This window comes from Melospiza melodia, chromosome 29, assembly GCF_035770615.1.
Source record: "Melospiza melodia melodia isolate bMelMel2 chromosome 29, bMelMel2.pri, whole genome shotgun sequence".
Lineage (NCBI taxonomy): Eukaryota > Metazoa > Chordata > Aves > Passeriformes > Passerellidae > Melospiza > Melospiza melodia.
In genome coordinates, this window is record NC_086222.1 from 4,884,527 (window position 1) to 4,898,096 (window position 13,570).

The window sequence follows — 13,570 nt, forward strand, 5'->3', positions numbered from 1 at the left end:
TTATGGAAATTATGGGTGGTCAAAGGACTCTGATTTCGCTCCCTGATGGGATTCACAGCCAGACCTCAAAGCTAAGGGGAGAACATAAAATAACCTTAGGCTTTTGTGGGATGCTTCCCTGCCTCCCACCTGACACTGCCATCATAGCATGAGTCCCACAGACAGGTCGGAACCCAAGGAACCATGAGCTCTTCATCAGGGAGATGCCATCTTTACTTATAGGCTGTTCATCCAGCCCGGATCTGCAGATGCCAAACTGAAGGCTCCCACTAATCAAGATTTTAACCTCATTAACACATTGGAAAGCTGCAATATCACAGCTAAGAATGTGCCTCAGGCTATGCTGAGCACTTGGCACGGCCACCCTATGCCTGCAAAACAGGTGGAGCCAGGCCTGGGTGGCTTTGCAGTGCCAGAGGTGTTGGCATCCCTAAAACATGGGGTTATTGGATTGCCAGGAAGGTTGATGGGGCACAGAACTGAGATAGTTCCTAAGCAATGGCAATGATGGCTTAGCACAGGTGAACCTTCATCACATGCAGCTTGGACTTTACTGGGGGACAAATGGATCTGAGCATGCAATATGGGATGAACTCCTCTGTCACGGGTCAGGGGCACCTGGCACAGCTGCCAGTACCAGTGGCAGGGGAGGATAAGCCTGTCCTGTGATGCCATCCTGACCTCACAGCTGTGGTGTGGCCCCTGGAAAAGCCTGACATCTCCTACCATCCTTAAACTGCACCCTTGGAATCCATCCAGCCCCTTCCCAGGACATGGACAGCATTCCCCAGGGTCTCCAGATGCCTCTCACTGCCCTGGCACAGTCCAGAACCCAGAACATACTGTGGGACTGCTCTCTATCCTAACACACTTCGTATGGCCGGGATACAGACTGCCCTGAGGGACCTGGGGATGAGGAAGGCTCATCTGTCCCTCTGCTCTGCTCCCTCTGACTGTACAAGAACAAGAGACAAGGAGATGATCAGGCACAACAAGCAGGTGGCAAGGAGGAGGACAGTGTTGGGGAGAGGTTGGAGGTCCCCAGTCCCCACTTGTCCTGCATGGTTCAGCTGCAAGAACCAAGGGAAATATCCCCAAGCAGTGGCCAGGGATGAGATCTGTCATCCATTCCTGACTCCTGGAGAGCACAGCCCCTGCTCTGGTTTCGCTGCCACCTGAAGAGGTTTCACAAATATGTCAATCAATCACAGCCCTTCCCATCCATGGGCAGTGCCAGCATTGCTCTGATCCCAGCTCCAGCCTGCAGGGAAAACAGTCCTGGGACAAGGCTACAAACCTTCTCCTCCTTCCTGCCCTCCACACCTTTCCATCTCCCTTGGCACCTCCTGCTTGGCAGGAGCAGAAAACATGGCCTAGAAGGTGATGGAGCAGGGAGCCTGTTTGTTCTCACATGGGAATGGGGCATCAGTGACACTGAGCAGCATCTCTCCTCTCATTTATCGACACAGGGGGATGCCTTCACACTGAGGCTCTCTCAGGTACTCATCAAAGCAAGAAGATGGAAACCTGCAGCCAGCTCCTAACTTTGCATTCATGGCATGTCCCAAACACAGTGACAAACATCTCTGAATGGTGGGGGACACTGGACCTGGATCAGGAGGCAGCTCTGGAGGTTCTCCCCTTCCCAAGGACTCACCACAACCTCCAGCCCACGTGCCAAGGGCAGAAAGGACCAGCAGCAAATACACATCTCCCCCAAAAGACATGGGATACCCTTCCCATGTCTCTCATTGTGAAGCCATTCCCCCTTCCAGGCTGATTCCCTCAGCCCCACTCACCGTAGAGGATCATGCTGGCGTTGGTGTTCCCTAGCTGGTTGGAGGCTACGCAGGTGTAGTTGCCATAGTCCTGCTCGGAGACGTTGAAGAAGGTCAGTCTGGAGAAGAAGGCTTTGTTCTCCACTTTCAGCCCTTTCTGTCCTTCAGCCAGTCTGGGAGAAAAGAGGAATGGGAGGTCATGGGGGTGACATCAGCAAAGGAAGTGCTCACTGTGTTCCATGCCCAGTTATCCTCTGGTTGTGCCTGAGTGGGGAGATGGATCTTGAGAAACAAGGGAGAGGAGAAGGTATTGGGAAAGATAAGGGAGATGGATGCTGCTCTGCTGGGTCTCCAGCTGCCAGCCCATGCTGACCTGAGGCATCCTCAGTGCTGCAGGGTGATGGGACGGTGCTGGGACTTGCCAAATGCTGTGCAGAGAGAGGGATGCTCCCATGCCAGGAGGGAATCTGGGAAAGGCTCATTCACACCCTACAGAAGAGCCTGGTTTCCCTCCCATGTCCTCAGTCCTCTCTGTTCTGCAGAATGCCTTCTGTGACCTTCCTCTTTCATCTCTGCGTGTCCCCAGTGAGTGCTGCAATAGGCACCCACCACAGCAGGGAGGCTTCTCAGCCAGCACAAATGCTGGAGCGTTAACCAAGTGCTTGGGCTTCCCTGAACTGGTGTCCCCATCCTGCTTAGCTCCTGCAGCTCTTGCTTGCTAATTCCTCAGGGGAAGTGCTGGATTCCCATTATGAGCCACGCTGGGTGCTGATCAGGCGGGCTGAGCCCGCTCCTGCCGCTGCTCCGCAGGCCCTCGTGATCTGACCTAGTTCTGAGCACAGCCTTTCATCTGCCACACAAACATCCGCAGCTTTGTACACGCTGCTGCTCCTTTCCTCTCCAACTGGCTGAGGCAGGCAGAGCCAGACTTCCCTCCAGCTTCTGGAGCATCTTTTTTGGCCAAAACATCCCTCCTTATCAGTGACCGGTGTGGCTTGTCCTGCGGTTGGCCACACCACACCCCCTCTGGGCTAATCAACACAAAAATTGGTTAAAACCACTTTGCTTTGGGTCAGAGAGAGGCAATTTCTCCAGAGCGGGACATACCCCAGGCTGTGTTGTACCACTCCTCATTCCCCAGCCATGTCCCTGTGCTTTGGCAGGACACAGAAGTTGCAGGTTGATCTAAAAGGTTCATTTTCACCCCAAAGCAAGGCAGGCTGTCTCTGAGGCAAAGAAAACCCTGTTTCTTGACTGACACCACATTCCTTTTGCTTTTCCAAGAGCTGCCTTCTGGCCAAAGCATTTAAAGAGATGACAGAGATTTCATCCACTCTTAAGTGCCTGGATTTGTGCTGCCAATATCCATTTTGGACATTATGCTTCACCCAGGCAGGGATTTACCACAACACCTTCACACAAAGGCACGGGCAGCAGCAATCCTCCCCCAGTGGGGGCTGAAAGAGGTTCCTGGGAAAATTCCCCTCCACAAATTTGATTAGTTAAATAAAAACACTTACCTCTTGTCATCTTTGTACCACTGGAATTCGGCAGAGGGGACAGCAGAGGCCTCACACAGCAGGATGCCCTTCTGCCCCACGGGCACCCCGGTGCTCTTCGCATCCGAGATGTACGGAGGGTCTGTGGGGAGAGGGGAAACGTGGGGTGAACATCCAGCAGACTTTGGGACTCCTATCTCTCTTGGTTTACCAGACAGGTGTCTGTTAGGGAAGGCAGAAAAAGCCTTCCTTGGAATGGAGAATGTGAACCCCTCCCTCCCTCTGAATTATTAGAATTGTGAAATCAAGAGGCTCTCAGGAAAAGATATGGGAATAGGAATAGCAGTTCTTTACTACTATGTATAACAAAGCAAATAAACAACAACCACAGCTCTATCCCTGCCCCTTGCTCCTTAAGATTTCCTTTCTCTCCCTGCACGTGAGCAGGAGCCGAAATAACATCCAAGCCCACTCTCAGCTCCTGCCACTCTGGTGCTGCTCTACAGAGGTTTTCAGGTTCATAGGGGTTTTCTTCCAAACACAGCAGACCCCCAACTCATGGTTGTTATATGTTCAGCTAATGGAGTGACCAGAGAGGGGCTTAGGAAGGTCTTTGTGTATGTCTAAACATGAAATATGCTGCTTTCTTCCTCTCTCTCATTTTTTCTAACAGAAAAAAAAAAAAAATTCTATTTACTGCTCACTTCTCTCCTCTCCTCAGAGGTTATCAGCACAGCATCTCTCCATGGGCAGAAAACCCAGGTTGATGGAGACAGCTGAGGAGGAGGTGGTGGGAAAAAACGGAGCTTGAAAAGAAGGGGAAAATAGGGCAAAACACCACCTGCTCAGAAAAACTGCTGCTGCCTGTCTCGCTCTGGGGCCTTTGTGTGCCTCACTCCCTTGTGGGGCAGCAGGGTGACCCTCTGCAGCCCCACCCTGTCCCCTGAGGGCCACAGGGACTCACAGTTGACGGTGACTTTGACTCGCTGGACGACGGGCGCTGAGACATCGTTGGAGGCGCTGCACTCGTACTCTCCCGACTGCTCCCGCGTGATTCCCGTGATCTCCAGGTACTCATCCTCGCTGATGAAGCCCACGGCTGCGGAGGCAGAGACAGAGAGCCCTGAGTGATGGGGAGGCACAACAAACCTGTGCCCACTGGCTGCCCACCATCTGTGAGCGTGTCACTCTGCACTGGGACACCCAGCCTGCAGGTCCCAGCCTGGAATGCCCTTGTGCCTGTGCCCCTCCATTCCAATACATCACTGCCAGAAAGGTTTCTGCAAACACTGGGCTGCTCCAGCATCACTTGCTGGAGATAATGTCCTTGATGTGCTCAGGGTGGGCAAAGTGGGCAAACCTGCAAAATGACCTGAGCTCACCTCTGCACATCCCCTCTGCTGGGAGATTCCTCCAGGCTAACTCGGCTCACATAAACACCCTTCTCTAATTTTTCAGCTTCAATTAATTCACAACAAGTCTATTGCCATTAATGGTGGTGCCAACACCTCCCTTTAGCTGAACCACCTCATCCCTGTGCCACCCCAGGCTCATTTCTTGTCCTCCTCTCCCCCATCCAGGCTGCTGTGCAGCTTCTAGTTTCACTCAAAGTCAGAAAGATGCAATATGGCATTTTCTTCACTCTGGCATCTTTCAGCCCCCATTCCTTGCAGGAGTTCTCTTTATTTTCACACACTCCTGGAAAAACATCCAATGCTTGGCTGGCCGGGAGCAGGTTGGGGCATGAGATTCCCCACTTCCTCCCCCAAACAAGCAACAAAAATTACTTTTTGCGGTCCCAAAACAGGACAACTTCTCCCTTTCCTGTTGTTTACATCTCCCCACTGGATCTCCTGCAGCCAGGATGCTGTAATTACTGCACAGAACATCTCCAAGCCCCGTGTCACACTTAATATTCCTATAAATTTTAAACGGTAGTCCTTGGTACATATGTGTGGCAATTGGTGTCATATTTTAATTAGGCTTGCCCTACACCATCTGAAATTAATAATAGCTCGAATTACCAGTGTAATTTATAAATTAACATTGCTGCAGCATTAGGAAATAAATTAGCTCTGGACAGCTGTTTCTGGGAGCGAGTGCCAATGGCAGAGAGGCCAAGCACAGGTCCCTGGTCCCCAGGGGGATGCCGTGAGCTCGGCCAGCCCTGGCTTCCCACCCGGACACTGCTGTGTGTGCTGGCGTGACCTGATGGGCCACAGCTCGCCGTGCTTGGCCGGTCAACCGTGTGCATCCTGCTCCTAACAAATGCATGCAACATCCACACGTGGGAGGCTCCCAGCAGGGCACACACCGCTGCATCCCACCGGCTGATGCTTTTATGGCATCTCTTCCCATGCTACAGGGGTGGTGTGGTCAGACTTCACCACCCAGCACAGAAAGATCGGAGCAGCACTGATGGTGTTCCTGTAGTGCCCTGGAACAGCTCAACACTGAGCACCCCAGGCATCTGCCAGGATCCTGCTGCAATCCCAGGTGCCACTATTGTAAACTCAAACTAGTGCAAATACACTCAGCCATGATGAAATCCCACCTTGGCTCTCTCTCCCTGCACCAGCACTCACAGCTGCCACCTCCACACAGCATCCCTGGTACTCTGCATGTCCACTGCTCCCTGAACTGAGGACACCATGCATGCACACATACATCCCACCTTTCCAGGCTGACCTAACTGGGAAGGCAGCCCTGTGAGCTTTGCAAAGGAGTGAAGTGAGTTTTCCTGTTGATGTATTGCTGACATGCACCAGTGTCCTCAGCCCTGTGCTGAAATTCCCACCCGGGTGGCTGGTGGTGCAAACCGCTGAGCTCATCAGTACTTAGTGCAACTGAAGGGTGAGATATGAAGGCGTTACCCCAAAATCAATATCCTTTAGAGACACAAAAATTACAGCTTTACATCCAGCGGCCCTGCAGCACTGCAAAAAAAAAAAGGAGCGAGGGGGAAAAAAAATTCCTTTTTGTGGCTGACCTAGAATCAGCTTCTCTGTAGCACAGCGCTGCCTGCTGATAAAGTAAGGACACAGCCGGTGGCCTTCAGATGCTCCGTGCACAAATCTGACTCTGGGTTGTGCAAAGGCTCAGATAACACTGCTTCCCAACTCACCAAAGGCCCTTTCCCAAGTTCCAGACTCGGCTCACACACGACAAGAATTAGCTCTTGCCATAGTCAAGCCATAATTTGTGTGCCTGGTTTGATCAGGGAGCAAAGCAGCTCGAGTGCATTTTGTTCCCCAGCAAAAGACTTCATTAAAGTAACTGCGAGGGTCAGATTTCCACCTGCAAAAGCACAGGAAATTGGGGGATGAAGGTTTCCCCTGTGCCTGCATTGCATTGAAGTCTGAGATATGTGCACAGTAATCAGCTGACGGAGAGGCAGAGCTTGAAGTTCAGGAACTCAGGGTCTGGCATCCTGGGAATTGGGCTACAGCCAAACAGAGCCTGCCCCAGACTGAGACAGGATGCTCTGAGCTGGAGATGACTCCTGTTCCTGTCCTGTGCACAACATGATATAAGTCATGCTCAGATGACAATAGCATTGGGGATACCCATCCCTGCAAGAGGCTCTGGCCCAGGCATGCCTCCTTAGTGACAGATACAGCACCTCGAATATTTAGGTGACATAAAGAGTCCCTGCCCCCTGGTGACACCCGGTGACTAAGACAACATTCCCCCATCCTCTCCTATACAAGTGTCTTCTAAGGAAAATCATATCTGTTAAATCTCTTCACTCTGTGGGACCACATCCTGGAAGCACCTGGAACTTGGGAATGCCCAGGGCAAGGCTTGACCAGAGCCCTGCAGCTCCAGGAGCTCTGCCAGAGGTACCAATTCTTCTCTGCCTGAACTGATGGTGGAAACTTTCAAGGCTGTCTCAGCTTGAGCACAATTAGGAGCTGAAATATTGCAGGAATTAATGGAGAGCTCTCTCATCTCCTCAGGAGCTAGAAAACTAGCACAGCCAGCACCCATCATTATTATTATTAATACTAATAATATAATGCAGGCTAGAAATGGAATGGCCATGGACGACGCACAAGTGTAATCCTTGCTCATCAGCCAAGGATGATGAACTAACCCACTGTGAGCAGGGGAGATGGAAAAGCAGAGCCTGAGTCCTTGTGCTCAGTGAGCAGGAGGCTGCACACAGATCACCACCATGCACTGTTTGGGACTTGCTCTGCAGATCTCTGTTAAAAGCCTCAGGAAAGGAGGAGTTTGACCATCATGAATGTGGAGGAGCCACAGAGGCGAGGTCCTGGTGTGGCACGGAGCACCAAGGCAAACCCAACAGATGGCCAAGCTGTGCTTGGGGTCCCACACAGCATGGATGCAATGAGGTGTGGGCAGATGCCTCCTGCATCCATATTCCTCCCTCCATGCCCTTCTCCTTCCCTCACTTCTCCTCTTTTTCCCATCCTGACTCATCTCCCTTCTGACTCCTCCTCCTCGTTTGCTTCCATTGAGCCTCTGACAAGATAATAACTCACCAGAAAGTGAACACATGTTCCCAAATTAATTACATGCCACTGTCCCCTGGCTCACTGTTGCAGCCATGTTCAGGTCCCTAGGACACTGCTCACAGCTTTCCCTGGCTGAAGACTGCCTGTGATGCCACTGAAAAACCTTCCTTGGAGCTCTTCCCTGTGTCCATATCAACTCCCTGCACCTCAGATCAAGCTGAGCCAGCCAGGGCTGCAAGATTTTTCATCTCTAAAGCCCCAAAGGCACAACCTCAACAGTGGTTCCACAATAAGGTTGGTCTCTGGGTGCTCAAAGTCCCACCAGTGATCCCAAAGCACTGCCCTGCCCTCTACACCGTGCTGCTGCATTTTCCAGGCACTGATCCCAGTGGCCAGGATGAGCCAAAGAAAGAGAATATTTTATGGAGATAATTTTATTAAAATGTTTACAACAATGCAGATATTGACATCTCGCTTCAATCAATAGCACAATTTATTGTCCTTCAAGGTGAACATTAAGCCAAGCTGCCCATTAGTCAATATTTACCTCCAAGGTCTCTAAATCTTTATACGGGCTTCAGCGGATGTTGACAGCGGCTGATTCCAGATAAGTAAAAGTAAGAGCGTGAAACATTGCTCCTTTTGGAGGTGAAATAGTAACTAGTTAATTACAGTCCCTACAGCAATTCTCAACTATCAATTTATGGCTACTTCTGGCAATAAAAATTAACATCGTGCAGACTCCTGGCTCCAAGTGACGCACTAAGCCCGAGAGCCATATATTTCAAACGTCACCCCGATGCGGTGCTGATGGCCATCCTATAACAGTTTATGGTAAATAAATAAAGCACACAAAGGTAATAAGAGAATTGCTGGCACCTGGGACCCGCTTCACCTCTCCTTCACACAGCAGTGAGAGGAAAAGTGCTGCTGGGATGGGAGTGGGAAGGGAGATTTAGTAGAATCAGAGCAGATGGGAAAATAGGTGGAGAAAAGAACCACCCCAAATCACCCCAAATCCATCTCAAAGGAGGCAGGACACAGCCCCAGGTGTGTGGGTAAACAAGAGCTAAGGCTGCCACCATTACATTCCCCAGCCAAACTGGGGAAGGCACCTGCTTCACCTCTTATTAGCCACTATTACCCTCTCCTGATGGCTCATTACCACATCAGGAACAAAGTTCAGGCGTTTCTGAAATTCCCTTCCCCATTTTTGTTTGATCAGGTGAATGACCCCAGCTAGGGCAGCTTCTCCTCTGTGCACCCCCTCTTTTCAGCCCCTCTGTGCCAGCTTGAAGCTGCCATGCTCCAGTGGACAAAGATTAGGGATAATTAACCTGCTGGAAACCATCCAGCGCAATCATTCTAAAAATGATTTTTTTTAAGATTACCCTATCGACCCAGACAAACTCCTCTCCTCCTCTTGCGAATATTGCATCCCTGAACCACAGGCTCAAGCCCGTTTCTATCTGTGACCCTCCCCCCTTAGCTGAGCAATCCATTTAGGAAGCACACCTACATGAGGTACAGGGTACACACCTCCTGTTCCCCATGTTCACAAGCCTTCAAAAGCGGGGCTGTCTCCCCAGAAACGGGCACACAGCATATCAGAGTCTCTGTCGTGCTTACACGGGGCCAAGCCACTGCTTTTGAAGTTTCCCGATGACAAGGAAGGGAATCTCTCCTCTGACATGCTTTTCCATGTTAATTAGCATGTTTCCATGGCCTGATGTTGTGCAAAGCCCCAGGGGATGCTGCGCTCGCTGCCTGGCACTGCATGGTGCTCAGGGATGTGGGAGCTTGGCAGGAGCTCACTACACTGCTGCAGTCTGAGCTCCCTCCTCATCCTCACGCCCCAGGGGTGGCAACCATTACCAGTTGTGTCTGGTGTCACCAAACAGAGAGAAAACATCATGTTTTCCTTACTCAGACCCTTTATTACCTTGGATTTGGGGAACTCTCTCAGCCAGGTTTGCACCTTGTGCACGGCAGCACAGGCTTTGAAGGAGAGGGGTGGCCATAAAATCCTTGACATAAAGTCCTTCTCCTCCACTGGTATGAGTGTCCCCTCCTCCCTGGGGCTGTGGGAGCCTCTCCTTGCCTGTGGCTATGTAGTGCTGTGGCTTTTCTTCCCCTTCCAACTTTTTGGGGCATAGGTGAGCTGAGGGTGACTTGAATTTTACTCCAAAATACAATGGAGGACCTGCCCAGGCCTGATTTTATGCTGACATGAGCACAGGTGACTATTTCTAAAGGTTGCATCTCTGGCTGCCCATGACCAAAGGGTCAGGACACGGGGATTTTGACAGACACATTCCAAAATGGAGCCATCACAAAGGCAGGAAAGATACATTTGTCAACTTCTCCCTCAATGCAGTCAGAGCTCAGTCAGGACCCACATTTGTGGCTCTGTTTGCTCAGTGCATCCCTGAGATCACCCTTGGGGCTCATATCTCACACAACAACTCTGATATTTAACTATTAGGTGGGTACATGCCACACATCTCACCAGTCACAGGGACAGGTGACATGCAGAGACCTTCCAGATGCCACCACATCCCGTGGTCACTCAGCCTGTGGTTGCACATAGTCAATATATTGGCATGAGCTCCAGTGACAGTTAAAGCAAGGCACTGGGGCCCTGAGCAACCTGGTCTAGTGGAAGGTGACCCTGTCCATGTCAGGGTGTTGGAATGAGATGATCTTCAAGGTCCCTTCCAAACCAAACCAGTCTCTGACTCCCTGCCATGCCCTTTCCCGCAGTGTTCTGGGGACACCTGCCCACTCTGCTCACCCCACTGATGCTATGCAGAGCTGCCAAGTCGCCTGAGCCATCCATTATAGCACCATTGTGAAGAGTTTTTAGCTTAAAAGTCCTTGAAAGTTTCCCACTGTGACTCGTTAAACAAGATCTTTTTCACTTTCCCTCTATTCTCCGCTAACAATATTTATACTCATTTCTTTTATTGAAATCTATCTGCCGCCTGTTCTATTAAAGCCACCTGAGTGGCAGCTCCTATTCTCCGGGAGCCTGCAGCCCATCTATTCTCCAGACAATGAGGTACAAGCAGTCTATCTTCTATTGTGCTTCCTGGCCTTCGGCTCTCAAATCTTCCATCTCAAAAAGGCATGTCAGAGACGCCTCCATGCAAAAGATTGGAATCCCAGGTTGTGGGGGCTTCCCAGCGTTGGCCTGGCTTGCTGCCCTCCCTCTCTGGGCGAGCACCTCCAGGGAGATGCTGTTGTGGCACCTGTGATCCCTCAGGGATGCATCTCTCCATCCTTAGCGCGGGTTGTGGCATCAGCACGGCGCACGGCTCGCTGCTGCCGAGGTTTTTGCACGTCTCAGACAACTTATTTGTTACCAGGAATAAAAGAGGAGCATTAAACCTTTTGTTTGCAAGAAGTAGTTCCTTGGGAAATAAATGGATTATGGAAATTAATATTTAAAGAAACAAAACAAAACAACTCAGGGACCAACCACCCTTGAACGAGGCTCTAACTCAGGAGTAAATGAGTCGAATAAAGAATGAGCTCTTTTATTTCGGTGAGAGGGAGAGCTCAGAGGCAGCTCAAGGCTCAGCAAAGTGGCAGCGACTGTCTTCAGCCTCTCCCAGCCTCTGCCTCCTCTTGGGGTGCTGGTAAGGACACTGGACCCCAGGAAAAGGTCCAGAGGGCATGTGTCATCATGTTAGAGCAAATTAACAATGGCTACGGTTCACAAAGAGCTTAAATAGCATCTGATTTGCAGCAAAGATGGGTGCAGGGCTCATTAGAGGGCAGCTGTTAATGACACCCACCCAGTGTCACCAGCATGAGCTGGATCCCTTTCTCCTTGGCCCTGGAAAGGCAAGGGTGACCCTTGTGGTGACACTGGGAGGGACTGATGCTCGGCAGAAGCTGTGACTGGCATGGAGCCACTTCCCACGGAGCTTTTCTGCCTCCTTGCAAAAACAAATGCAAAAGGTACATGAAAATCAATGTCGAGGCTCCCACAGAGCCAAGCCTTCTCCAGAGAGCTCCTGAGGAGACAGCATCTCCCAGCAGCTCCTGCCCGAGCACCAACACTGCTCCTGGCACCACTCTTCCTCCCATGGTCTCTTCCACAGCCCAGAGCATCCAATCAGGTGCCCAACACAAAGTCCTCTCTCCTTCCTTTCCTTACCCCTCCTTCCTCCCTGTGGTTTTTTCCCCGTAGCTGCTTCCAAGGTGAGAGAGGACAGCGTTGCTGGAATGAAAGATTCTCCTGCATGCCCTCTCCCAGCAGCGGCCCTAATTCATTTTTCATGGCCCCTTGCAGTGACAAAAGCCGCTGCTTCTCTCTTGTAAGCGTGCGCCATGCAATAAGTCAAAGCTGATGTGCATTTTCCCCCTGGGTGCCGAAGCTGTGCTTTTGATTTAATTTGTCCTGTTGTTTGGCGCTCAGCCTTCGCCGGTGAGTTCCTCTGGAAAGGTGGGAAGTAGGGCCCCATCCATGTGGAGGGGCTGCCTAACAGATGGGGTACAGTGGGTAGTGGTTAAATAATTTGTTGCAATGCTACCAAGATGTTGGAGAGCGACAGATGCCGCTGGAGAAAATCGCACAAACATGCATCCTGTTTGTGGGAGCGCTGCTCCTCCATTAAATCCTGTCGCAACTTGGCTCCTCTGGAGCTCATCCCATTTCTGGCAGCTCCCTCGCTGGCTCTGGGAGAAGCTGTGGTGCACAGGGCTTGGCGAGGAGAGCAAGAATCAAGGTTGCTCCTGCCTGCTCTGGGGACACCTGCCCACTCTGCTCACCCCACCAATGTTATGCAGAGCTGCCAAGTCACCTGAGCCATCCATTATAGCACCATTGTGAAGAGTTTTTATCTTAAAATCCTTTACCTGCAGGTGCTTTGCAAAGAACATGAAAAAATTCCATGGGAGATCCACCACATCCCTTCCCAACAACTCCATGTGACCACTTTGCAGTGCAGGAGAAAACATTCCCAACCCCTGCCAAACTCGAGGCACCCTGCTTTCCTCTGGATTGGTGTGAAAAAGAGCAGCTGGCAGCCAGGACCGAAGGGTCCCTCCGGCTGGAAATTTAAACCCCAAGGCTTTCTCCACAGGACAAGCTCTTAAGAAGCAATTGCAATGCAAAGCGTTATATGGCTGTAACCTCGGCTAAGCCGTATTTCAGCCGCATTAGGGAAATATCCCTCAGATGGGAAGCAAGTGGCATAATGGCATTAGAGTAAAAAAATAAGCATCAAGTGCCGGCTAAATCCATCCCCAGAGCTGGCAAGAAGTCACGGGGATCTGGGAAACTTTCCCTTCTCCACGCATATCCCAGCAGGCAGCTCATGGCAAGCCCGGACTCTGTGGCTGCCACAACTTTCTGCAAATGGGGGATATTTTCCATCCCTCTTTTTCCCCTGGGACCCCCTGACCACTCTTCACCCCCCAGAGTCATCTGAATCATGGCAGGGTGAGACTTGCTGTCGCCTCTCCATCATCTTTATCCCGTCTTTATTTTTTCAGACACGCTATTTTCCAGCCCAGTGGCCTCGCTCTGTCCCTTGTGTTTTATGGCACTGATGTCTCCATTTCTGCAGGATCACTCACAATATTGTGGCTTATTGAGAGAAGCCAGGGAAATGCAGGGGTGATGATTTGGATGGGTTTGGGGCTCTGGGGGGCTGGTGAGGATGCCCTGGGTCTGGGGAAGGGGTGATTGCGACAGGAATTTCAGGCATGTGTGATGCTGGGTGGCTGAGATTGGGGGGACTGGAGGCTGGGCTGAGCCCCTTTCTTGGAGCCCATCATCCCCCCCTCAGGCCTCTGTGTA

At 51.2% G+C, this 13,570-nt stretch overlaps 1 protein-coding gene across 4 annotated transcripts in view; it reads right to left on the minus strand.

The window, feature by feature from the left end:
- Positions 1–13,570, minus strand: part of LOC134430666 (protein CEPU-1) — a 394,229-nt gene that overhangs the window by 4,142 nt on the left and 376,517 nt on the right. For all 4 annotated transcript variants that reach the window (XM_063178488.1, XM_063178490.1, XM_063178489.1 and 1 more), the window contains 3 exons: positions 4,242–4,376; positions 3,299–3,419; positions 1,800–1,951 (listed from right to left, as the gene is read on the minus strand). In XM_063178488.1, coding sequence (XP_063034558.1) covers positions 1,800–1,951; positions 3,299–3,419; positions 4,242–4,376 — 408 coding nt within the window. The remainder of the gene's footprint in view (positions 1–1,799; positions 1,952–3,298; positions 3,420–4,241; positions 4,377–13,570) is intronic.